The 26,372-nt window shown below is 34.4% G+C and overlaps 5 protein-coding genes across 20 annotated transcripts; 3 read left to right on the top strand and 2 right to left on the bottom strand.

Moving 5' to 3' along the window:
• Positions 1-1,155: 1,155 nt before the first annotated feature.
• SR1 (signal responsive 1) lies at positions 1,156-9,789 on the top strand. 11 transcript variants are annotated; one of them, XM_088507946.1, is made up of 18 exons: positions 1,156-1,247; positions 1,347-1,396; positions 1,523-1,668; positions 2,093-2,208; positions 2,310-2,357; positions 2,756-2,960; positions 3,367-3,468; positions 4,173-4,292; positions 4,775-4,890; positions 5,088-5,176; positions 5,489-5,531; positions 5,635-5,842; positions 6,009-6,110; positions 6,229-7,007; positions 7,145-7,842; positions 8,146-8,710; positions 8,832-9,155; positions 9,401-9,789. In XM_088507946.1, the coding sequence occupies exons 7-18, from the start codon at positions 3,429-3,431 to the stop codon at positions 9,401-9,403; spliced, it is 3,087 nt and encodes a 1,028-aa protein (XP_088364072.1). In that variant the 5' UTR covers positions 1,156-1,247; positions 1,347-1,396; positions 1,523-1,668; positions 2,093-2,208; positions 2,310-2,357; positions 2,756-2,960; positions 3,367-3,428; the 3' UTR covers positions 9,404-9,789. The 11 variants fall into 11 exon arrangements, with proteins under 11 accessions (XP_088364072.1, XP_088364070.1, XP_088364067.1 ...); XM_088507944.1 differs by lacking the exon at positions 2,310-2,357 and having other exon boundaries at positions 9,433-9,789; XM_088507941.1 differs by having other exon boundaries at positions 8,832-9,473.
• A 191-nt stretch (positions 9,790-9,980) lies between these two features.
• On the bottom strand, positions 9,981-12,922 carry LOC107631670 (ubiquitin carboxyl-terminal hydrolase 4). Its single transcript, XM_016335188.3, has 6 exons — positions 12,531-12,922; positions 11,934-12,050; positions 11,460-11,558; positions 11,167-11,355; positions 10,824-11,005; positions 9,981-10,688 (listed from the first exon to the last, which is right to left on the bottom strand). The coding sequence occupies exons 1-6, from the start codon at positions 12,645-12,647 to the stop codon at positions 10,283-10,285; spliced, it is 1,110 nt and encodes a 369-aa protein (XP_016190674.1). The 5' UTR covers positions 12,648-12,922; the 3' UTR covers positions 9,981-10,282.
• Positions 12,923-16,076: 3,154 nt separating this feature from the next.
• On the top strand, positions 16,077-18,043 carry LOC107631673 (Ribosomal L29 family protein). Its single transcript, XM_016335193.3, has 2 exons — positions 16,077-16,452; positions 17,648-18,043. Exons 1-2 carry the CDS (start codon positions 16,117-16,119, stop codon positions 17,837-17,839), a joined length of 528 nt encoding a protein of 175 aa, XP_016190679.1. The 5' UTR covers positions 16,077-16,116; the 3' UTR covers positions 17,840-18,043.
• A 218-nt stretch (positions 18,044-18,261) lies between these two features.
• Positions 18,262-19,766, top strand: POR (C-CAP/cofactor C-like domain-containing protein). The gene has a single exon (XM_088507936.1). The coding sequence runs from the start codon at positions 18,498-18,500 to the stop codon at positions 19,530-19,532; it is 1,035 nt and encodes a 344-aa protein (XP_088364062.1). The 5' UTR covers positions 18,262-18,497; the 3' UTR covers positions 19,533-19,766.
• A 352-nt stretch (positions 19,767-20,118) lies between these two features.
• LOC107631671 (putative LRR receptor-like serine/threonine-protein kinase At5g10290) lies at positions 20,119-26,308 on the bottom strand. Of its 6 annotated transcripts, none has more exons than XM_088507930.1 (13): positions 25,813-26,308; positions 25,398-25,460; positions 24,693-24,827; positions 24,429-24,561; positions 24,212-24,283; positions 23,922-24,065; positions 23,743-23,814; positions 23,581-23,646; positions 22,925-22,995; positions 22,670-22,813; positions 21,965-22,306; positions 21,089-21,483; positions 20,119-20,951 (listed from the first exon to the last, which is right to left on the bottom strand). In XM_088507930.1, the coding sequence occupies exons 3-13, from the start codon at positions 24,757-24,759 to the stop codon at positions 20,637-20,639; spliced, it is 1,821 nt and encodes a 606-aa protein (XP_088364056.1). In that variant the 5' UTR covers positions 24,760-24,827; positions 25,398-25,460; positions 25,813-26,308; the 3' UTR covers positions 20,119-20,636. The 6 variants fall into 6 exon arrangements, with proteins under 6 accessions (XP_088364056.1, XP_088364057.1, XP_088364058.1 ...); XM_088507931.1 differs by having other exon boundaries at positions 25,225-25,460; positions 25,813-26,202; XM_088507932.1 differs by having other exon boundaries at positions 24,693-24,778; positions 25,225-25,460; positions 25,813-26,202.
• Between the last annotated feature and the right edge of the window lie 64 nt (positions 26,309-26,372).

Genomic DNA, 26,372 nt, shown 5'->3' with positions numbered 1-26,372 from the left:
AAAGCAGAACGAGGTTTTCATTTTTTACTTAGCTTTCGGGCTTGACCTTCAATAGACATACGCTGTCCTTTTTCTTGGTTGTATTTGTGTTCAAGTTCATTTTCTATCCTTCTCTTTTATATAGGTAGCATCTCACAATAAGTACACTAGTGCTTCCACCGTGCTTTCTCGTCGTGGAAAGGCTTGTGGAGCATTTCCAGAGTTGGACTAAGGTATCAATTAGGAATGAGGAGTGCAAGAGAAGGAAAACTGGTAGAGGAAATTATCAACATGTCCTTTCAGAACTACAAGAAGTGGTTAGTTGCAGACTCCTTTTGTTGTTGATGACAATGCCGGATATGACAAAAGGGTTTTCATGGTTATTATGGTTGCTTCTGTTATTATCCTTGTTCATTTGTTTTTCCTTTGTTGTAGCCTCTTTGCTCCACTTCCTGTGTTAAGCTTCTCTTTCAGAAAAAAAGATATAGTTATAAATATGAAGGTGCAGAAAACCAAGCATGCCAAAACTTTTTATGACAAGAAGGTAATATTTTCTTATTTTGAACTATTTAACCCTTATATTTGTTTTCATATTCATTATTTTCTGATATATTTTATTTTTGCCTCTAGAATTTTTTAGCTGCCGTTCTATTCTGTTGTCTCTCTCAGTGTGGATGATAATGTCGAGTTACGTATCTTAGAAAGCTTATTTTTGGACCGACTTACATTTTACTTAGGTAAATATACCCTTGTGAGTTATGAAATTATTCAATAGATTTGTGCTTAGTAACTAAACTGGTAAGCTTTAAATTAAATTTATTATATTTGGAAAAGAATTTGATATGTAGTAATATCCCGTTAGTAATTTCATTGTTATTTTAAAATGATCTTATATTAGCTTGAAAATTACTATTTTTTCATTCTATAGATTTGTTACTAGGAAATTTGAGAAAAATGCAGATAAGCCAAAAGAAACGATGTGGCTACATATTTCACAGAACAAGGATTTCAGAAATTTGATTTTTGGACGGTCAATATTATTTTATCTTTAGATGTGTTTCTTTCAATGTTTTTATTGTAAAGTGGGTAAAGTCATGATTTTTTTTTACTATCCTTTATATTTTCCCTTATCAATTTTATCACTATATATGAAAGAATGGAATAAATTATGAAAATGCTCTGCTTTGCATTTTGACCTAGATGTAAAACTCACTCACCCGGACATGCACTTTTTTCCCTAGTGATTCTCAATTTGCAAATCCAAACAGGTTGTTTCTTTACTTGTGTTGAAATTCATTTTGAAGTCCAAATTCAAGTCTTCTCTAAATTGAGCCCTTTGAATTGATTTTTATATTTTGGACATTCAGGAGGCTTTAAACAGCTCATAATTATCTTTGCTGACGGATTACTAGTTTAGGCAAGGGTTCTGATCTGTATTTCATTTGGTGTGTGCATGCTGGTTTTCTTCAGTTTCACAAGTGCTTGGATTCAGGCATAATTTTAAGTTCAAGAGTGAAAGTAATTCTTTTTCCCCATTAAACAGGTGAAAACTGAGATCAAGCTAGAGAAGAGAAGGAAGGTTTTGACCAGAGAATGGAAGAACTGATGCAGCACAGAAATTGCTGATCAGAATGTGTTGGAGAAGGGTCTTGAGAAGAGGATAGAAGAGCTCTATGTTAGGTAACACAGGTAACTTTCACAATTTCCTGTTTTAGTATTTATATATTACACTACTAATATGCTTTAAATTGTTCTGAGCTTCTGATTGTATGCTTCTGTTTTTGTCTGTTTATGGACCAAATGCACTGAAAAAAGATGGTCATAACCGCAGTCCCTTCCTTGAAGATCTTATGAAGTTAAATGTATATGTTGTTCCTTATTGTTACCATATGAATCAATCTATCTTTTTATTCTCCCCTTCTCATAGGTAATTTTTGGTGTTGATTTGGAAAATCTTTCTTGATATATGACTTTCATGGTGACCAATTTTTTCATTGAAATTTTTAGTGCCTATTTTTCGTGAGGCTCATTTTTTTTCCATTCCTTGCGTTCATGATAAATTAAAATAGTTGAGTATCATTTTATTTATGTTGATTTTCTATGTTAATGCTAGGGTAAATAAAGCTTGGTTAAAATTTCTGCTTTCAAGACGTCCGTATGAATGGGATTATCATACTATTGACTATTGAGCATGATCTATTGCTATCTTGAAGAGAAAAAACTATTGAGGTGGGTCCTTTCTTTTTCTCTTTTAGTTAGTACCTTATGAGTTAAAGAAGTTAATCCCTTAAATGCAACGGAATTCTTCGAACAATGCAATAATTATGCAGGGTTGAGAAGCAAATATGACCAGGTTGTTCTACCTTTTTCTTTCCCCGGTAGGCTACACTACTTTCTGATGCTAATTTTAGTTCCCTAATGTGTTAATATATTATAAAATTTTAATTTTAATACATTAATAATTATATTATTCTTTCATTTGAATTATTAATTTATTATCATATTATGATACAAATAATAATAAGTCTTAAAGATAATTGGTTTTAATTATTTAATAATATATGCAAATTAAATTTATTTTAATAAAATGTAATGTTGTTTAATATATATGGGTATAACATTTTAATGTAGTCTAAAATTTATATATAAATGAAATGTCGATGAAAAAGCCAACAAATTATAATTCAAATGACATATACTCTCTCTTCTTCACCCAGAAAAAAAAAAAAGAGTTATTGAGTGTGTAAAACATTGTCACATTTCAATACATGACCAGGATGCAATGACGTCACAATCAACGGCCATCTCAAAGCATAAACACAATGTAATAACGGTCTTGACTTTGTTAGAGAAGTATTAGTCATTATTTATCGCGGGTGGAGAAAATGACAAGAAGAGGAGACAGAGGGTGCAATATAAATATGGACCAGAAAGTCTACGGGTGAAAGAAAGGGTATTTGCGAAGGTTCCAGGAAAGAAAGGTTAGTCAAATAGAAATTGAGAAAGAAAATATATCAGTCAAACAAATTTGCATCACCCTTTGACAAGTGTAAAGTGGCGCTTCTACTTATTATTACGTTATGCTGACACTGCTACACTACCCTTGCTAGTTGTACGTCCCGCACTCCCGCGTCGAAAAAAAAAAGCAATACAGTATCTCTTCCAAAAAACAACATCATTACATTCTCTCTCCGCGTTAAACCTTGATTTGAACTTTCCAACATTACATTACACATTCATTCATCATTGTACTACAACATCTCTATCTCTTTTTGTTTAGATTTTAGGTGAAAAAGAATGAAAAATAAAAAAATACGTAGCCTTGTCTAGTCTGAATGTTTTTTCCGCTCAAAATCTCAAAAGACAACTCTGCTTTGCTGCTTACAGTTCTACAAAACTGCGGTTGAATCTAACCCATCCCAAGTGATTGTGACTTGGATTCCATTTCCATGGCTGACGTCAAGTGCTATGTTCCCCCTAATCAATTTAGTAAGCGTTCTTTGACCCTCTTTTTGCGGATTATCTCTTACATGCTTTCTTCATTCTAGTTGATTTCCAAAATAGATATGTGACTGCTAGAATCATAGCAATAGCATCATATTATACGAACATTTCCCTATTTCCCTTAACAAGAACTCTGTGAGGCCTTTTTCTTCCAGTCCCAAAATATTAATTCTGATTATTACTCAGTGAAGAAAATTTTGCATGGTTTTGTAGCCAGCTTTCTCATCTCAGAATAAGGGTGGACAATGGTTTGTGTTGAGTTTTGAAGTCTATAGTCTCTGCATGTTTGAACTTGGTTAGCTTAGCTTCAACTGCCATGTCTTAGTACTCAGAAGTTTTTTTTCCCTTTCTTATTTCTGTAGTTTGGTTGACTTGGTTCATAAGAAACCGGACTAGATAGTTATCTTGTTAGTGATGAAAAGGGAATCAAGTTGCTTACAAATCTTGGTATGCGTAAATCGGGAGTGAATTGCAGTCTCTTGTTGTCCATGTTTGCTTCAATATATATTGACTAAAAAATTGAAGCTTTCATTTTCTGTTTCTTTTTCTTCTCTTCTCTCTTTTTTTCCGTCCACTTCACTGACCTGAGTAAGGGAAGCAGTACTGTATCACTGTTATTAATTGCGTTTCTCTGAGTTATTTAAAGCAATCTGTATCAATATCTAATTGCTATTCTCTCATGGAAACAGATATTGAGCAAATTCTTATAGAAGCGCAGCGTCGATGGCTGCGCCCAGCTGAAATTTGTGAAATTCTCAGTAATTATAAAATGTTCCAAATTGCTCCAGAGCCTGCACATATGCCGCCAAGTATGATTCTCTTCTTCCCAAGTCAACAGTTGTCTTGAGTTCTTAACGACTTCCTTTTACTTGATTTGGGCAAAAAGGAATTAAAATTCTTTTTCCGTTACTTGTTTTTCTTCTTCTATTTGAAAGGGATAAGGGGAGGGAATTATTATTCATGGGCACTTTTGGTTCGCATTTTCACTTTCCATTTTAATTTTCAGTATTCTCTATTTTCAAGATTTTGTTGCGGGAAAGAGAAAATAGGAAAAACAATAAAATCTTGTTTTCTATTTTCATATCCTGTTTTCACTATTTCTTTCACAAAATCTTCAAAACAGAAAACACTAAAAATGAAAACAAAAATGCAAACGCAAACTAAACACATAATATTTTCTAGATTTAACATTTTATGAGGTGACTTGGGCCTGCACTATTGTCAAGCATCAGTGTGCTGTGTTTGATTTCAAGATGTTCCTCTGTCTAATTATATTTTTGGTTGACATTAGGTGGTTCACTTTTCCTGTTTGATCGGAAGGTGCTGAGATACTTTAGAAAGGATGGCCACAACTGGAGAAAGAAAAAGGATGGAAAAACAGTGAGGGAAGCTCATGAGAGACTTAAGGTAAATATATAGAAGCTAAGATCACCATCATAAGTTTTATTACAAGTTACAACTCACATTTAGCAGGCACTGAAATGATAAATGAAGCTGTAAGATTTATTTATTGCCATTAAAAATGAATTCTGCTCTAGGACGTGTATCAATAGCTTCTTTCTTTCTTATAAATTATTAATTTGAATGGATTGTGATGCTTTTAGGCTGGAAGTGTGGATGTGTTGCACTGCTATTATGCACACGGAGAAGAAAATGAAAATTTTCAAAGACGCACATACTGGATGCTTGATGAGTAAGATTTTTTTTTTCTTAATGTTATTAAAGATCTCAGCAGAGGTTCTCCTTTATATTTTTATCCAGGAAAATGAAAACTTTCAAATACGCACATACTGGTCCTTATGTAGGTGTTTCTTCTTGGTTAATGGTGATTTGCTTTGCTTTACCTAGTGCCGATGAGAAAGATTCAGCAACAGTTGATCACATTCTTATGTTTAATTTAATTATATTCCAGAAATAGATCGTTTCTATTTCATGCATCTAACTGTGGATTGACCTCTTCTTGGTATCATCTTGTCTCATTTATTGTATCTAAATATTATTGTAGGGAACTCTCGCACATTGTTCTTGTCCATTATAGGGAAGTGAAGGTAACATGCTACAATTTTATCTGCTATTTTTTGGAAACTAGTTAGATGGTCAAGATAATCTTTAACCCCCCCCCCCCCTTTCCCTTTTGCTTAAAATAATCAGGCAACTAAGGCAAATTTTAGAGGTGCTGCCAAAGAAAATCAAGAATCTCTTCCTTATGCACAAATTGACAAACTACCAGGTTCCACAGAGAAGGAAATTTTTTTATCATGTAGTCTTCATCCACATAACTACCAGGTTCCATCACATACAATAGATACAACAAGCATGAAGAGCACTCAAGCAACAGAATATGAAGAAGCTGAGTCAGGTATTTCTTTTGTTTGTAGCCTCATTTTGTTGATGATTTCAGATGTTTTACTTTCAAGAATAGAGAAACATAGTTCGGTTAATATTTATGCCTTAGCTCTTTAGTATTTTCTTGTGTTTGTTTGTATTTCGTATTTGTAAGTTGTAACTTGGTGTAGTGTTTACAGCATTGAATAATTATGCAAGTTCAGAAGACTACTCCTTCCTTGAGACACAACACCCAGTTGTTGAGAAGATTCCTGATCCTTATTGCCCGCCACAGTTCATAAGTAAATTTCTTCATTTTTATTTGCTTTACGCTTTTATCTTCCATATATCCACGCCTCTGTATTCATGCAGGTTCTTACCTGATATGTTGTACTAATTGCAATATTGAAACCATCACAGATGAACAAGAGAAGTTGTGTGGCACTCCTGGGATGAATCATATCATGCTCAGTCAAGCTGGCAAAATCAAAGACATTCATAATGTTAGATTGGCATATGAACCCCCACAACACCTTGGCTTTTCAATGTGGGAATATATCTTGGAAAATAATGGGAGAAGTCAATACATGCCTCTTCAACCCGTACTCCCTGAAATCCAACCTGATAACATGGGAATCAATAGCAATCCCTCTCTAATGAGGTCAAATTTCACCACTAATATTACCAAAGTGAATGGGAAAGAAAATATGGTACAAGTTGAAGGAAATTGGCAGGTAATGAATGAGTTATATGAATTTGATCCTCAAAGATCCTTGGAACAGTGTCTTATACATCAAGATAAACCAAAGGTTCTTATGATAGATGACCCTCAAGAAAAACTATTAGATGCAAAAGAGAAGATAGAAACCAATAGAAGCCTGGATGGAATAGATGATACAAATTTAACTCTAAAGAAGGCTCTGTTAGATGGATCCCTTGCAGAAGAGGGTCTGAAGAAGCTTGACAGTTTCAACCAATGGATGAGTAAAGAACTTGGAGATGTGGAAGAATCTAAAACTCCATCCACTTTTAGTGCTTATTGGGGTACAGTTGAAAATGAAAATGATGTGGACAATGCAACTATTCCTTCTGAAGTGCACCTGGATACCTATGCACTGGATCCATCTATTTCCCATGATCAACTTTTTACTATTATTGACTTTTCCCCAAGCTGGGCATTTGAAGGTTCAGAAACTAAGGTGGATCTTTTGATATTCTGTACTTGCTCTCAGTTTTGATGTTATGTTCACTGGACTTTTTCCCAACTCATTCATATTACTTCTTCAGTTCTATAATTTTGATTATTTGTTTCTTCATTTGTTACAAACTTGTACAGATTCTCATTTATGGACAATTCTTGAGGAGTCTACAGGAAGCTGAACAATGTAAATGGTCTTGCATGTTCGGTGAGGTAGAAGTGCCAGCTAATATCATTGACAATGGTGTTCTTTCTTGTTATACTCCTCCACATAAAACTGGGAGGATTCCTTTCTATGTAACTTGTTCCAATAGGTTAGCATGTAGTGAAATACGAGAATTTGATTTCCGAGACATTTACACTCAAGAAGTCAACAATGCAGCTGAGCAGAGAGAGAGCATTTCTGATAATTTCAGTGTGCGATTTGAAGAGCTGCTGTACATGGGGCATACCTTACCTCAAAACTTCGATCCAATCAGTGTAAGCGAGAAATCTGAACTGAGAAGTAAAATAAGTTCTTTGCTGAGGAAGGAGGAGGATGATTGGGATAAGCTGCTGAAACTTACTCTAGAGAAAGATTTTTCTCCACAAAATGTACAGGAGCATCTGCTTCAAAATCTTTTGAAAGATAAGTTACTTGGGTGGCTCCTTCAAAAAGTCATCGAAGATGGGAAAGGCCCTAATGTATTGGATGAGGGTGGCCAAGGAGTACTTCATCTTGCGGCTGCTCTTGGCTATGATTGGGCCTTACAACCCACAGTAATTGCTGGTGTAAATGTGAACTTCTGCGATGTAAATGGATGGACTGCTCTTCATTGGGCTGCATTCTGTGGCAGGTGAGAACTTTAGTGCTTGTAGAATGTAATGCATTTGATCAAAGTAGTATTTGAAGCTGATTATATCTGTCTACCATATTATAAGTTTATAGCTGATTATATCACTAATATTAATTGCAACTTTGTTGCTAGTATGTGAGAAATAGTTTGTTATTGGCTTGATGGATGAAATGTCTTCAATCAAGAAACTGATAAAAGTTCTGCTGGGAACTGTATTAAAAATTCCAACAAAATCTGGATAAACTAATTATAGTACTTCAATGATTGGACTTTCTTTACATACGTCTCAATTCTAATTTTCAGGGAGCTCACAGTTGCTTCCCTCATCTCTCTTGGCGCAGCACCTGGGGTGCTGACTGATCCAAGCCCAGAGCATCCTTCTGGTAGAACACCAGCTGACCTGGCTTCTGCAAACGGTCACAAAGGAATTGCAGGGTATCTTGCAGAATCTTCAATAAGCGTGCAACTATTATCTCTTGATATGAACAGGGACACGAGAGAAAGTTCTGGATCAAAAGTAGTATACAGAGTCCAACACAATACTACTGAAGTTAATGATGATCGCCTATCATATGAACTGTCACTGAAAGATTCACTGGCAGCAGTGTGTAATGCCAGCCAGGCTGCTGCACGTATTCATGAAGTTTATAGAGTGCAATCTTTCCAAAGAAAACAACTGAAAGAATATGATGATAAATTTGGAATATCTGATGAAGATGCTCTTTCTCTTATAACTGTAAAACCACACAAGGTTGGACAACGCAATGAGCCTGTACATGCAGCTGCAATACGAATCCAGAACAAATTCCGCAGTTGGAAGGGCAGAAAAGAATTTTTGATGATTCGCCAAAGAATAGTTAAAATTCAGGTGTGTCCCAATGTCATAAATGGTCATACTGTTCACATTTACCTTTAATTTTTATTCCTATTCTTCTTCCAGGAACGCTTCTAATTGATATGATTCTAACTTCTCAGTTTCCATTATTTAGGCTCATGTAAGGGGGCACCAGGTTAGGAAGAACTGTGGAAAGATAATTTGGTCAGTTGGAATTTTAGAAAAAGTTATTTTGCGCTGGCGCCGAAAAGGTAGTGGTTTACGTGGATTTAAATTGGAAGATGTTCCCGAGGGAACTATGGTACAAGATACACAGTGCAAGGAGGATGAGTATGATTTCTTGAAAGAAGGCAGAAAGCAAACAGAGGAAAGGTTGCAGAAAGCCCTATCCAGGGTGAAGTCAATGGTTCAGTATCCAGAGGCAAGAGACCAATACCATAGGCTGTTGAATGTTGTAACTGAGATCCAAGAAAACCAGGTACTTTACCCCTTCTTTTATGAGTTTTTATCAATTTTCCTGCTTTGTAAATCAGCGGTATGTTCTTTTTTTTTTTCCAGTCAATATATCAAAGCAGTAATTTTCATTCCGTTAAAAATATATCCAAACGTTCTGCTCAAGCTCAACATTGATTTCTTCGTGTGAGATTTATGAATTCAGAGTTGCATCAACTTGAGAGCATTATATCAGGCCTTGCACATGACTGTTTGTTCTGTTTGTGGCAGTAAAGAACATCTTGTGTATATGCCTTTTGCAGCTAAAACATCATAGGAGTTCAGAAGAGAGAAGAGAATTTGATAACCTCATTGATCTTGAAACTTTGCTGGACGAGGATACTTTCATGCTTACAGTCATTTAGAATTTAGCATATGTTCCATTGTTTTATGGAATAGAATGAGCATTGCACCTAGGAGTCTGACGATATGTTGCCTTAGTTTTGATGTCTTTTTTCTTTTTTAATAATACTACTTGTTCCCTGCTTCCCTTGTACAGCAGATAATTGCTGAAATGCGACGTTATAGGTTCAAAGCGATGTAACTACTAAAAATACTCGACTTTAATCTAATACCTTGGTCATACATGAGTTATGGTAACGCAGAATGATACTTCCTTATTCCGCCCAGCTTTTCACAATAAAATCATTTAATCCCAGCGCCATTTGAAACATCATTGGAATGGATACTCAAGTAGTTAGTTTATGCGTCCGAAGACATACTCTTATTAGTCCAAAGAATGCCCACCTATAACAAAACTTAGTAATATATACACTGTAAAGTGTAGTCTGAGTGCAAATTATTCAAACACAAGTTAGTTGCTAATCTTGGTGGACATTTGCAGCGATGTCGGTGAAATTTCCACCCATATATTTTTACTGCTATTATTGTGAAAAAGAAAATGCAAAAAAAAAAAAAAATATAATGTTATCGTCATCCACTGTACATGCCATCCACCTAAGTTTACATTTTCACAACCGTATATCCTCTGTCTGAAGGACGTAAAATCTCCTTCAAAGGGTTGAAAAATGAAGACGGTAGTAAAGAAAATAAATATATAAACCAGATGGGTTCCAAATGATTGAGTACCTAAAATTCATAGAACTCCTCCGTCTAACTCCGGTTACCCAGGCCAAGGCTTTCATAGAACAAAATGTACCCGTGGTCTGTATTACTGGAATATTCCTGTGCTGATCCAAAGAAAGTTTGCACAGCAGATTCGTCAATCATCTCAACATTTTCGTCATCGAAAAATAACCAGTGATTATGGCTTTTCACAAGGCTAACATAATGCCCATGGTTGGGGCCACTTCCCACATGTACAACCACCGCAAATAGAGAATACTCAATGTCTGCTTCATCAACGGTGTTACTCAATTTCAGCTCGAGGGGGAAGACAACTCTGTAAGATAGCTTCTTGTAGCGGCCCAGCTGTTCCATGTACTTAAACCGCTTCAAATGGATGACCAAGATGTGAGGTGGTTTCTTTATCTTCATCCTTTTCTGAGCCTCTTGCAAACTGGTATCATAAGAAAACTTGAGGTATAAAAACCAATGAAATTGTTGAGATAAAGGCATATGATTCAAAACGATTGAGGCAATATAAAGCTTAAATTTGTGCCTGCTAGTGAAACTGTAAGGTAAATAAATATACCTGCAGCATTTGTCACAAAAAAATTTGTCTTCAGCATTCAACGTCTCAGTGGAACTGAAATTTTTCAAACAGCTTGTAATTGAACTATTTTGCTCAATATCAAGGCTCAAGTCAAGAAATGTTTCATCTCTGGCTGTCACTGTTTCACATTGCAAGCACCTTGTTTCATTTGTGAGTATTCCCTAATCAGAGCAAGTTACAATAATGAAAATCCATACAGAAAGAAGTATATATAAGATATTTTATGTTCATTACAAGAGTAACCCCCTTCCCCTACCCACAAAAGAAGGATTAACAATCAAAATTTAAGGTGGCAAATGTTAAATTGGCAGAACAAGGTCACCTGGAAATTTTTGTGCACCCAAGTAACCAAAGGATCTTTCTTTGCACCATTAATTGTACCATTTGTGAGCCCGTTTGCAGCCTTCTCAGAAGGTGGGGACGTCTCTTGATCATTTTGTACAGTATGGGCTTCTTTCTCCAAAATGTCAACAAGTTCATTCAGCAAATAATTCAGGAATTCGTGGGCGTCCTACCCAGAAGGGAAAAAATAAGGAAATCCACAACAAAAAATTATGTTTCTAATGAATTTCATTGAAGGAAGTTGATTCTTGAATCTTGACAGTTTGAACATACCTGGTGCATATAGCTGCGGAAGATTTCATTCTGTTTTTTCAACCTCTGCACAAATCGTTTAGGAGCAATGACACCAGTTTTCTTCTTCTGCGAACTTATCTACACCAAGAGAAATAAATATATGTTTAACATTTACAAATTGCAACCAAGATAAAGAAGCATACAATTTGTCTTGGTTGGAGGCTCTTCTATTTCCTGTTTTTATTTAATAGGATATTTTATCTTCTATGCTTGTACTTGTTTATCTCTTATCTCTGATGAATTTTCTTCTACCAAAATAAATAAATAAATGAATCAACATATAAATAAAAAAAAAAAAGTCTAGTAATATTGTTATCAAATAAAAAAAATAAAACGGCTACAAATTCAAAGGCATTCAAAGAACAAATATCATGGTTGAGTTTATCAAAGATGAAACAAGCTGGGGCATGATGCATGTGAAGCCCAGAATCGACCAAACTACAGGCTAATTACCTGTGAAAATAAGTCAGCTAAGCAAGTTAAAAGATTTTCTTCCAACTCCCCAATGCTTTTGTTATTTCCATAATACTCTAGTAATTGTTCACGAAATGGAACACAAAAGTATAGTGCCTGCAGTAAGTAGCAAAATGAAATGATAAGTTACTAGTCAAGAACCATGAAGATATTTACAAAACAAGAATAATCATACACATCTTCATATACCATCACTAAAGATGTTTTTAGAAAAGGTAAATGCTTTTACAAAATGTAGTGTGGACCATATAAAGAAAACATTGAATAATAGTTTAGCCTTAAAATTTCAATAGACTATCAATCAATTTCAACAAAAAACTTATGAAAGATGATTAAGAGTCGCGGGTCGGAAGTAAAAATCGCACATCCCCAATCCTAATATCGATTCACAAATCAAGCACGTCGAAGTTCAAGAAGCAAGTCAACAGCAGAACCAAAAAACACACATCTTCAGCAAACTTCCCATAGAATGAATAGACCAAAAGGAAAGGAAAAAAAAAAAAAGAATCATCGATGCTAAGGATTGAAAGCAGAAGATAGAATTAAAGAACGAAAACCATGAATCAGTTGAGAAACCTGCAAAACACTGTTGCAGTAACAAGTATTGCCAAAATTCTCTAGGCCGAAGTAACGTTCTCCTTCGGGGAATTGGTCGCCGAGAGCCTTCTCGAGCTTAGAGCCCGCAGCACCCATGAGTGAGTGGATAGATTTCCGATGAGTCAGATTCGAATCCGATTCAATTCAGCGAGTCACAAGATGAAAGGTCACAATGACCGCTTTGGAAATCGTTAGGGTTTGGTGGTATTGGCGAGCGAAGTCTTAATAGTTTCTGTTGGCAGAAGCAAAGGGTTTTTGGTGTTCAACAGAGAGAACCGTGGATGAGAATACTGACGGAAGTTTTGATGGAATGTTGACAGAAAGAAAAGAAAGAACGGTTTTTATTTGGAACTCTCATTTTCCGCTGTTTTATTTATCTCTTCATTTTCTTTATAAAATTAAACGAATGCGCCACCACCGCACGAGAAAAAACAAAAAATAATTTTGATACCCTAACTAGTGTAATATTAGATGGAAACTCAGGTGCAGTCAACTTCACGTGAAATTAATAGTTAAGAATCGTTAGATAAAAATTTAGTCAAATCAATCAAACCATCTAACAGTTCTCAACTATTAACTTCATGTGAAGTTGACTGCACATGAATTTTCACTATAATATAATCGTATATTTATAATTGTTCTTTAAATAATTATTTACGTAATAAATATAAAAAATATTTATTTTATTAATATGATATTATGTAATTAAATATATATATAAAATAATTTTATATTAATAGTATATTAAAATTAATCTAAAAAATAATATAATTAATAGGAAGAATAGATAAAAATATATATAAATATTTATATGAAGGATCTAATCATGTTTAAATCATTTAATGAGTTATTTGTACATATTAATTTTATGTTTTTACCATTTTGACATTAAGAGTGTATTTCGGGTAGTAAAATTGAACATTTATAACAATTTTTTTCACTTTAACTATTTTTGTTAGTGACGTAGTTTTTTTATGATACATTAGATATTTAATTTTAAAATTTAATTTTTAAATAAAAGAATTTACTTCTATTATTTCTCCTTACAACAATATAAATTAAAAAAAATTTATGGAACTCTAACAGAAAAAGAAGATAGCTACGTTGCAATAAAAGAAATACTCTATTTCCTTTAGTGCATGTTTGGGCGCCATTATTTTGTTAAAAAAAGATCTTTTTTCAATGAAAAAATATCTTTTTTTATTTTTTAACGTGTTTGGCAAATTTTTAGTAGTAAAAGTAAAAGCACTAGTAAAATCAAAAAAGATCTTTTTTTGCTGTAAAATTTACATCTTTTTTTAAAAGATCTTTTTTCCTTAAAAAAAAAGATGTTTTCATGTAATAAATAAATAAAAAGTACTTTTATATTGTTATATTCAAACATACTTAGTGCATGTTTGGGCGCCATTATTTTGTTAAAAAAAGATCTTTTTTCAATGAAAAAAGATCTTTTTTTATTTTTTAACGTGTTTGGTAAATTTCTAGTAGTAAAAGTAAAAGCACTAGTAAAATCAAAAAAAGATCTTTTTTGAGAAGCTGTAATTTACATCTTTTTTTAAAAGATCTTTTTTCCTTAAAAAAAAGATGTTTTTCATGTAATAAATGAATAAAAAAATACTTTTATATTGTTATACCCAAACATAATTGATAGATAAAAAGACCTTTTTACATGAGATATCCAAACATAAAATTACTTTTACTTCTTTATAAAATCTTTTAAAAAAAGATAACTCGAAAAAAGATCTTTTCTTAAAAGCTCACCCAAACAAGCCCTTAATTGATAAAAAGACTTTTTTTACATGAGATATCCAAATATAAGATTACTTTTACTTTACTATAAGATCTTTTAAAAAAAGATAACTCGAAAAAAGAACTTTTCTTAAAAGCTCCAAACAAGCCCTTATTTGTGCTAGCCGCTTTTGACAACTTATCTTTATTACTAAGGAACAACAAGAAGAAGTTTCACTACAACAATGGCAATTATTTGTATGAGATTAACGGAGTAATGCTGGAATTTGGAACTGATTTAAATTCTGGGATTTTTTTTTTTATGTTCTTTATGGGAGTTATTTTGTTGCATTACTTTTTTTTATACTTTTTTTTTTTCATTCTATGATTTGTGTTTTTCCTTTGCTACTTCTTGAAACTGCCATAGTTAAATAGGGACGTGAGTATTTCATATGGATCGATAAAATTAAAGAAGGTAGAAGAAATATGAGAGTTAAAAAAAAGTGAAGAAAGTTATGAAAATAATCATATCCAAAAAAAAAGGAGAGTTCACTATTGATGCACCAAAAAACAAAATTTGAAGAAATAGTATACCACAACTAATCAGATTAAGAAAGAATTGAAGTATATTAAGAAAATAATGATGGTTATTTGTCTAGGATTGAAAACTTGTATCTTGTTATTGTTTATGTTAATTGTTCAAAATTAAAATTTAGAGTGTAATTCATTTGTTAGGCTATGTTTATTGTGTAATTTTCATTGAATGAATGAAAATTTATTTCCTAATTTGTGTCAATTTTAAACAAGCTTAAAAAGGAATAATTGAATTATAAAATAATTAAATTTTAAAGATAATATCTAATTTGTCACCAAAAAGCGATATTACTAATAAAAATAGTGTTATGCTGGACAAAATTATTATATATGTGTAGTTTTATTAACGAACACACATTTTTATTATGTATACACATGATTCATTAAATGATTCAAACATAATTATATTTTTGTGTGAAAATTTTATATATACTTTTATCAATTATTCATTTTTTCCTAATTAGTAAGAGAAATGTTAAATGATAGTAAATTTTAACTATCAATAAAATTTATTATTTTTTACTATTAATAAGAGAAATGCTAGATGATCAATCAAATTTATTATTTTTAATTATCAATTTAATTTTTTTAGTATAATAATCTAATAATATATTTTTAAAAATTAATAATTAATTAATAATAAAAAATAATAAATTTTATTGACCTTCTAAAATTTCTCAATTAGTAATTCAATTTTAATTTCTTAATTACATGATTTGTAAGACATTTATTATGGAGTTTTTGAGTTAGTATTTTTTTTTCTGCAAAGCAAAGTTATACAATATATTGAATTAGTATTTCATTTAATATATAAAATTAATTAATTTAACAATACAAAGATAGAAAATTGTTAAGTGCACTAGTTAAGCAAGTTTATGTAAAAATGTTTTTTATTACAAAAATGTTGCCGGTACATGAATAATTTTTTTAACAATTTCATTATACATATACATTGTAGATTAATTATTAATTTGACATTAGGATTTTGTAATAATTAATATATTTTTTCAAATTTAAAATATTTTAAATATATAATTAATTAATAATAATTGTATTTTTATATAATATTAAAAATATTTAGTGTATGAATGAATAATAATTTTTTTGTCGTAAAGAATTAATAGTAATTAATTAAGAAGAGAAATGAATTAGGGCCTGGGTTTGTTAGCCGGTAGCCCAGGAAAATAAAAAGAAAGGAATGGAGAGAGTCTTATCTGCAATCTGTTTCAGAAGATAACACAAAATGCTGAGCCTCAACCTGTCTACTGCTTCCGCTTCTTCTTCAACCGTTCCCTTTCTTCCGAAGCCATTATTCGCAAAATCATCCTTCAATGGCATCCAGCTCCGTCCCCGCAGCACCTGCTCGGTTCCACTCTCTTGCTCCGGGACGCGCACTGCAGCTGCGTCGGTGGTCATGATGGCCAAGAGAGAGGAGGAGATGAAGGAGATTCGCCAGAAAACCACCGACCAAATCAACGAAGAGGTCGTCGAACTTAAAGGCGAGCTTCTCATGCTTCGCCTTCAGCAATCTGCCCGCAACGAGTTCAAGTCCAGCGAGTTCCGTCGCATGCGCAAAAGGGTACTCTTTCATTTCGCTCCTCTAACATAATTCACATTTTCTTCTTTCATTGAGTTGTAGAAATTAGGGTTAGTATATCTTGAGAATTCTTCAATTTGGCTTCAGTTGACAATGTAGTTTAGAATTGCTCTTGTGCTGGGACCATACCAAGCATTTCGTTTACATAAATTATAAGACTTGGGGACCTTTGCTTACAGATTCACACACAATCTTTTATTGCATACTTTCTTTACTTTAGGCCTTTGACGAGAGAGCTCAGTTAGGTATATAGTATGACGAGCAGTTAACCCAATCAAGGGTGTGTGACCTGTGGCCAGTTCCCTCCTATGCTGCTAGATCAATTGACCCTCAATGCCTCGGCTGCTCTGCGGTGGCCGGCACCAGGACTGCGAAAAAATTAGACAGGGCAAGGGTCTCGCCGATAGGGGTTCCCCTAGTAAACTTTTGGTGCTTGAGCAAAGAGGACTATATCTCTTATTCTAGGTTTAAATCTCTAGGCTGTGAACTGAAATTCCTGAGAAATATATAGGTACTACTAACTACTTATGTGTATAAGTTCAATGTGATCCTTCTGTGTCGTATGCAAATTTTCTTGGTAAAGCTTGATGCACAGCAGTTTATTGTACCAGAAAGTTTTCTGAAACTAGTGCGAATGTCCTTAGCAGCTTCTGCTCTATGTGATTTGCGGTTGAGGTAGCATGGTGATTGGTGACGGGGTGTGTCTGTTTTCTATCTACAGTTTGTTGTTTCTCTTGCTTTCTCTTTTCTACTTATCTATTTTCAGGTGACAAGTATACTTTCAAGTTTAAAATATAGAATTCAATTTTCAAACTACTTTCTACTTCCTTATTTTAAAGTATTGATCTTCAGTTATCCAACTGAGATTGTGTGGCCAAACTGGAACTAAATCTGTCATTCTGTTAAAAGGAGGTTATTAGGTTCTGTTGAAGAAACAGTCACAACTCACATGGATTTAGGATGCCCCAGTTCCATGTGGAGAGCAGAGCATGATATGCAGAAGGGCTTGAAAAGTAAAATTGTCTCCATATTTATTTGTCAAACAATTCCCTTCCCCTTTAAGACCCTTACTCGTAAATGCACCCTTAATATTTGCATGAATGCTATGGTTGCATGTTCCTATCCTTGTATGTTATTTTTGGATGAATGATGTTGTGATGATTTAATATGAATGCAGATTGCTCGCATGCTTACTGTGAAGAGGGAAAGGGAGATTGAGGAGGGTATCAATAAGAGGTTGTCCAGAAAGTTCGATAGACAATGGAAGAAAAGCATTGTTGTAAAACCGCCGCCATCTTTAATAAAGCTTCGGGAGCAAGAAGCAGCTGAAGAAGCTGCTGCAGCTGAAAAGGCCGCATCATCATCATAATATATGCTTTCGGGGTTTATACCCCTTGGTTTGGAGCGAATGTTTTTGTAATATCATATTGTTGGTATCCTGCCTTGTATTTATTTTTGGAAGTAAAAGAAGACATGATGATGAAAAATCATGATTCACATTTTACAACATTAGTCTTCATATTGAATTATCAATCAATTCAATATACACGAGTTTAATTGCCCAGCATTAAAAGTTGTGTGTGAATTTTATATTATCATCTAATTAAATGTGTATTTGGAAAATTTTAATATAACGAAAACTATTAATATTTGTTTATTAATGATTAAACGTGTATTTGAATCAATATGGGTTGGTTTAGCTTGTTAGTTCGTTTAAGCAAGTATTAAGGGATTGAATTTCGTTTTGTGTATATAATAATTTATTGACCGATAACAAATCTTTAGATAAAAATTTGATCCACAATGAATTAGTTCTTGTCGAAGTGGGAGATGCATACAACATCAAAACGCATATTTTAAAACTTTTGATATAACGATTAACGAGAACTTTTACTATTTGTTTCTTTAAATGTGTTAAATTCTTTTTGATAGTAGTATAAAAAATAAATCTCGAAGTTACCCAAAAAAACAAAATAAAAGTGGTGTCAATTCAGTAACGGGGAGTGCAGAGGGGTAAACCGTAAAGGATGGAGGAAAGCAAAGAAGAAGCAGAGGCAGCGCTGCAGAAGAAGTACTCGTCAATGGTGGAACGGCTCAACAAACGCCACCAATCCCGTTCAGACAATAACAACGAATCGGAATCATCTTCATCCCCTGCCTTCGAGTCCACATCATCCTTCCTCACCCGATTCTCCAACCTCAAATCCTCCATCGAATCCCAACTCACTCACTCCCATTCCCTCTCCTCTTCCGACCCATCGCAGCTCAAACCCCATTTCGAGCAAATCTCAGCATCAATCTCCCATTTGGAGAAGCTTGTTGCACAAAACTCCTACTTCCTTCCCTCCTACGACGTTCGATCCTCCCTCAAAACCATCGCCGATTTGAAACACACCCTAGAAACCCTCATCTCCCAGCTTCTCCCTAAGAAGAAGTTCTCCTTCAAGAACAAGGCTGCCACCAAGAAAGACACTACCAACAACAACAACACTGTTACTCCACAAGAACCCAAGCAGCCTCTACCTCTCAATCGCGACTCCCCGGGGTTCAGGAACAAATCCGGCGAGCTTTTGGTGGGTGATTTTAGGGGATCGGAGGTTGGCGAATTCACGGTGTCTGATCTCGATTCCTGCGAGGTTAGGATAATTGGTTGTGTGAGGACGCTCTTCGTCCACAGGTTGAAGAATTCTAGGGTTTACGTTGGGCCCGTGATGGGTTCAGTTCTCATCGAGGACGTTGAGGGCTGCGTTTTTGCCATGGCGTCACATCAGATTCGGATCCACGCTGCAACAAGGAGCGATTTTTACCTGAGAGTTAGGAGCAGGCCCATAATCGAGGACAGCAATGGGGTGAGGTTTGCGCCGTACTGCTTGCGCTACGAAGGGATCGAAGAGGATCTTCGTGGTGCTGGTCTTGATGCAGAAACCGGGAATTGGGGGAATGTGGACGATTTCAAGTGGTTGAGGGCGGTGCAGTCTCCAAATTGGTCGATTTTGCCGGAAAATGTTAGGGTTGGAATCGTTGATTTCAATTCGGAAAATGGGAAGAAGGAGGAAATTTGAGTAGGGTTGTTGTTGTAGGATGCTCCAAGTGTTGAAGATTTTTTATTTGTCTTGTGGGGACTATGTGCAATTGATCTTAGTTCGGATATGTTCTCTCTCGGATTTTGATATATTAAGAGCTTGAAGTGATTTTGGCGATGCTAGTGTCTGTGACTGCTGAGTTTTCACGTTACTGTTGCTATTGTTTGATTTAAAAGAAAAGCTTAGAAATGATATGATATAACTATTGCTTAATCGTTTCGCACATAATTCTTGTGTGTATGGTCATTTACTCCTTGTGTTTTATTCCTAACTCTGAAAAGACGGAAGAAGCTAGATATCTGCCCTTGTTAGCTCAAACAATGTTTTTATCAGCTGCTGCAGAATTATCATATGTTGCGAGTATTTTCCTGTGATTTTAGGGGCGGTATGTTGCATGCACATTTTGTACTTTTGGGGATAAATTGAACCAACTCCAAACTTGACGGGTACTGTGCAATTCTCCCCATTCCCCAAGAATAATTAAGGTTCAGAGGATCATTTTCTCAACTTCACTACATGATGTATTAGTATTACGGATAAAATGAATAACAAAAAGATGACAGACATTGAATGAGTAATGGCATTGCTGCAGTATATACCTTTCAAACAATCACTTACAATAAAGTAAAGTAGATCCATTAATAAATTGCAAATGGAACCAATTCATGCAGAAATTTGGCCTTTAAGAAATACAGCCAAACAATGTTTTGTTCCAAAAAAAAACTAAGCTAAAAAATTTACCCCACTTCGCAGCTAATATGGAGCCTTAAGGTTGGAGGCTACTGAAGCATCAGCTCTTGACGGAGGTTCTGAATTCTGAGTCAATCTACAAGCAAAAGCCGCTACTGCACTAGGAAGATTTTGGGATTAACAGAGAAAATCACCAACCTTAAAACTATCAAGTTTTCTAAATGGATTTCTTTTTTATGAAACCTCAGTCCATAAGCATCATAGGAAAATGCATAAATAGTTACTTCCTTTTAACTTCTTAACAGCTTTAGAGCAATAGCAACACATCTTTTTGAGCTAACCTACCAAAAAAGGTATATATTGATACAACATAACTGGTTCAGTTTATGGATTTTATCTCCCACCAGACAACTCAATGGCATCTTGATTGTAGACTGAATCTTCACCCCAGTCGAATCTTCTTTGTAATCTCTCATATTCTTGCCTCCGATTGACTTCCACATGCTGCCATTCCTCCCACCTTTCAGCCAAACCTTCTCCTTCTAGCATTCTTACAACCTCGGACATCAGTGGCCGATCCTCTGGTGTTCCTTGTGTGCAAAGCAATGCAACTTGTATCATCATTTCTACCTCTTGTATATTGTAATTTTTATTTAGGTTGCGGTCAACAATAGCGTCTAGTCTCTTCTCCCGTTCTAATTTCTTAACCTGTTGAGCCAAAAAAGAACAAAGATATTCATAAGAACGATGGACACACAAACAATCAACGATGCCATTTTACTTAAAAAAAAAAAAGGGAAAAAGAGGGTGGGGGGGGGGGGGGGGGGGGGGGGGTTGGTTCTCACATGGTCAAGCAATAGCACATCATCTTCCTCTTCCAATCGTGAGAAGTCAATTGCTCTTTGACCTGTAACCAGCTCCAAAAGCATAATCCCATAGCCAAAAACATCAGTCCTCTCTGACGACTTTCCAGTGGACAAGTATTCAGGAGCTATATGGCCCATTGTTCCACGAACTTGAGTTGTCACATTAGTCTTGCGGACATCAACTAACTTTGCCAAACCAAAGTCGCCAACAACTGCCTCAAAATCTTCATCAAGTAATACATTAGCTGCCTTCACATCTCGATGAATAATTTTGGGATTGCAATGCTCATGAAGATATTCAAGGCCACGAGCTGTTCCCAGAGCCACTCTTTTTCTTGTAGGCCAGTCTAAAACAGGTTCCCCAGGCTTAAGTTCTGCATTGCCATTCATGTAACAATATTTGTGGTCAGGATGCCAAATTTTACAAGCAAACCAAATGAAATGTGGATGCTTAAACCATGATTTGTATTTTCTCATCTGTCATTTAAAACTTTTAATTTGCTAATAATTAACATTCAATATGTACATTTATATATATCATTTATAGTTTATCAATTTGTACCAAATGAATTTATGATGTCATCTAAAATGACAAATTAAATGTTGGACTAATTTCTTCACCTAAGTATATTCTGCAGGAGTATAAAATTGTAAAATCATTTGAAAAAAAATTATTTTTCTAAGTTAAAAATTATAATAGAATAACAAAAACAAAGGCTTAAGATGATGACAACAAACAATCTGAATGGCCCTCCAGCCCTGGTTACAACATAAAAAATAACAACATACTCTTTAAAAGAAAATAAAATTGGATAAGCAAAATAGTAAACCTAATATGCCTCTGTAATTATGTACCTCGTAGACGATAGGCGACACTCAAATTTTGCATGAAGGGATAAACTAACAGGCGTTCAGTTGGAGTTGTGCAAAACCCAATCAATCGTAACAGGTTACGATGAACAGCTACACTTATCATTTCAACTTCACGCTGGAAAGCTGCATCTCCCCCAGGGCTTTCATAATCAGTTAACCTTTTCACAGCAACTTTTGTGTTATCAGCAAGAACACCTTTGTAAACCTTTCCAAATCCTCCTTGTCCTAAAACATTTTTCTCACTGAAGTTGTCTGTTGCTATCTGTAGTTCTCTCCATGCAAATCTCTTTAGTTGACCAAATGCAATTCGTCGGTCAACTTCACCTAATAATAAAATAATAAGAATGAAAATTATTAACCATGATAACAATAGCAATAGCAATAATGTAACAGACACAAGCTGAGTAAATTTTTAAAAACTGGGAAGGATCATATCAATCTCAATCTTAATGTTGTTAGGACACTCTTTCAACTGGCTGTTAACAAAAGATTAAAAAAAAAAGTAAAATCAGATAGGGTCCAGCCATAAATTTATCATTTTGAACTTCGGCGCAGAGGTAAATTCTCCAAACCAATACTTTAAAGCTCATAATGCTGGAACAATAAACAATGGAACATATTAAAACATCCAAGTAACGTTTCAGACTTAACTCACAAGAATATTGCAGATAAACAAGAAACACATACCTGCAACATCAACAAAAATTTCACGCTTGTAACCCTTGTGTTTATTTTTGCACCAAAAGAATAGAAGGCCAACAAGGAAAAGAATAACAATTAACCCGATAATAATTCCAATAATGAGTCCAACTTTCAATTTATGTGGTGAACCTGCCATGTAGGAAAATTAGTATCAGCTTGTTGCTAAGAGAGAGAAAAGAAAGGGGAATTGGTAACAACACAGAAGTAAACAGGACCGCAAGAATTTTCCAATCAAGTAACCTTGGTCTGTATTGCTAGATGCACAAGGATGAGGATAATTCACGCCACAATTCAATTTATTTCCAGTGAAACTGCAGCAAGGAAAACCGTGTAAATAGAGCAATGTACTAAAATTCTTTAAATAAAAAAGGAATGGTACATGTTAACATGGATAAACATCTAAATGTCTAACGCATCCTAAATTCAAATATTATATCCATTAATTCCAAACATGGTATATGGGAACAGACCCAGAAAGAAGGGATGAAAACATTTTCAAATTGGTGTATACTTAAAACTAGTTTTACCTATCACTAATTAATATAAGCTAGCAGAAAAAGTAGGAGGAAAACAATTGTCACTGTTTAAGGCTCCAAAGGCCTACACAACGAAAGCTTTTAACTCTAGTTCAAGGCTTGTAATGAAAGCTTAAGCTTGTTTGCTTGACCACTCGAAGATGTCCGGTTCCCTTCTACATTTCATAGTGAAATGATAGATTTCACACAGCTAGAATGGTGCAAAAATATTAATCATGTAAAGGAGTTTGTGAAAGATAACTTTGTTTCATTGGTGTGAAAAAGGGCCAATTATATATAATATTACCATTAAGTAGTAAGCAACAAGATTATGTAAAGTAGTCAAGCAACAAGAATTAAACTTTATTTTCTAGAACTTACTTGTACTTAGTTACTTTGAACAACTGCTCCGGGATTTCACCACTAAGATCATTTGAATCTAACATGCTGCCAAACAGAAATTTGAACAACCAGTCAGCTAATAAAATAACAATATATACTTAGCGGTAACCTCAAAATTGTATAAAGAATTATTTCACATACACATTGATCAAGCTTGGGAGATTGCCAAGTGACTCCGGTATAGTGCCATTGAGATTGTTTTGACTTAGTGTCCTGGTTTCCGAGCGGGAAAAAAATGATTAAGCATCGCACAGTAATATGCTAAGACTTGTTATATCTATGTAAAGTAAAATCTAGTAATTAGAGATTGTCATACTTACAAGAATTGGAGCTTATTTAGATTGCCAAGGGAAGATGGTATTTGGCCAGTTAATCTGTTATTTTCCAAATCCAACCTGCCCAAGTTTGTCAGATTTCCTAATTCTTTTGGTATGTTTCCTGTGATGGCATTCCCTTGCAAAGAACTGCATGATAAAGCATATACACATCAATGATTACACTAAAAAAATCCAGCTTGACTAACAAACCACTTTTATCACCTAACTACCCAATCATATGAAAATCTAGCTTGACCAAGATTGAATGAATGTGTCATACTATGAATACTTACAGAGCAGTAAGATTTTTTAGAACTCCTATTCTTGGGGTCAAGGTTCCTGTGAGTCCCATTAATGCTAGCGAACTGCATGAATCAAATTATGCATGCACCAATTCAACATACAGTTATGGGATCGAAAAATATAATGCTAATATATAATTTTTTTTGTGGACAGTGAAAGTAACGGCTTCAGCATCTTTTGCAAATCAAATAATAAATAATGTCTTACACTTGAATGACATTGTAGCTCGGGTCACAGTTAACACGCGACCAAGTACAAGGGTTCACTTGATTTACATTCCAATCAGTAAGCTGGTTAGATGAAGCATTCAGTGATAGCTTCAACGCATATAGAGCGTCTCCTGGATATAAACAAGAATTTTAGTAGGATTCCAAAACACTGCAATTTTTCACAAGATCAAAAAGGCATATATGTTTCAAACTTCAAACCCCTAATATTTCAACTGCAACATTTGAAAAAATGATATTGTACCTTGAGCATCAGGCAGCACAAATGAACATAAGCAACCCAATAACAGAACCAAACATAAGAAGCTCATCTCTACTTGGCATCAACCACTGACACAAAGTCCAGGATAATCAATTAGCAAATGAAAATTGCCCATCTCTGCAGTGCGGAATCATCAAAATCATTAAGTTACCAAAATTAATGATGACAACAAACAGCATGCGAAAATAAACAATAAAACAATACTGAAAAAGCTGATGCAGTGATAAACAAAAATATATTGTGATCAAAGTAATTAATGATCACTCCTGCATCTAAGAAAAATTGCTTGTTGCATCAATGAAGGATCACATAGCTAACTGATTTTTATTTAAATAATAATAATAATCCACATTTGCCAATTTGAGCAAACTATGCAGAACTAAAAAGCAGGTTTATTTTGTCGTTTCTCACACTCGTTAATCTAAATAATGGATAAGGAAAAGGGGATAGTTAAAGAAATCATTCAAATGGTGACAACCAATAATAATAGTAATTGTTAATTCTCAATTCTCACCATCTATAAAAGGAGAAGATCACAATTTTAGCTTTATTTTGTTATGGTTAGTTGGTTACTTGGATACAAATGCCGATTACACAGCCAATTCAGTAAATTTCCTATTTCAGCCGCCAATTGAAAGAATCAAAAGGAAAAAAAAAGAAAAAAAAAGAAGAAAGAATTGCTTAAACCAGCAAAGGATGCTTGCTTTCGTCTCACACCAAATATGCCAACTGAGAGAATAAGGAAAGGACCTGCACAGTTTTACAATAATACAAAATTTGGAATTAAAGCGAGTTAGATTTCAAAACAAATGAAGAAAAAATAACATAAACACAGGATTGAGAGAAACACTGTCATAATCGTGAACAGGTAGTGACTGTGGCCACAGAATCATTCACACAAATGGACAAATAGAAATGCGTATACGCCCAAAACGCAGCAGAACACTAATAAAAGCGCGATCCAAATAACAAACGAAACGGCAGTAATAGCAAAGAAGAAAACGGAATCAGAATCAGGTGAAAGAAGATCAGTGTGTAGTGGGGATACAGTAAATTTTAAAAAAATAACAAAAGAAGAAGAAAGGGATAGAAAGGTACTAACTATGTAATGAAGAGCGTTGAAGGAGAAGTGTGAGAGAGAGGTAGCTGGCAATAAGGTATGACAGCAAATGTTGAACCGAACCTTCTGTCCCCTTTGCTTTCTTTTTTTCCTTTCTTTTTTGGTTACTTTTTATAACATTTTTCGCATTTCTTTTTTCTTTTTCTTTTCTTTTCTTTTCTTTTCTTTTCCCTCTCTCCTCTCTCTCTCTATCTTTGATTTATGATTATTATTACTACTAATTATAATAATTCAGTATTACAGGTATTGACCAGAAGAATGTTGAAATAGAATCATGTTTAGTAAAGGAAGATTGGAAAGCAAAGACACAGCAATTATTGTTGTTGTTGCCAGTTGCCAGCACCACACACTCTCTCTCTCTCAGATTGGACTGCAGAAGAAGTGAAGTGCTGCCTCATGTTTGTTGGTATCCATGCGTCGTTGTTCGTTCTACTTTCCACTGATTGGTTTGGGTTCTTCCTTTGAAAAAATGTTCCCCACTTAAATTTAGTAATATAATATAATCTAATCTAATATAATCTGCCATGAAAAATATCTTCTCA

The sequence above is a fragment of the Arachis ipaensis genome, chromosome B3, assembly GCF_059453495.1.
Source record: "Arachis ipaensis isolate K30076 ecotype BB chromosome B3, ASM5945349v1, whole genome shotgun sequence".
NCBI classification, from domain to species: Eukaryota; Viridiplantae; Streptophyta; class Magnoliopsida; order Fabales; family Fabaceae; genus Arachis; species Arachis ipaensis.
Note: the sequence above shows the minus strand (reverse complement) of the source record. Positions and strands in the feature narration are given on the sequence as shown.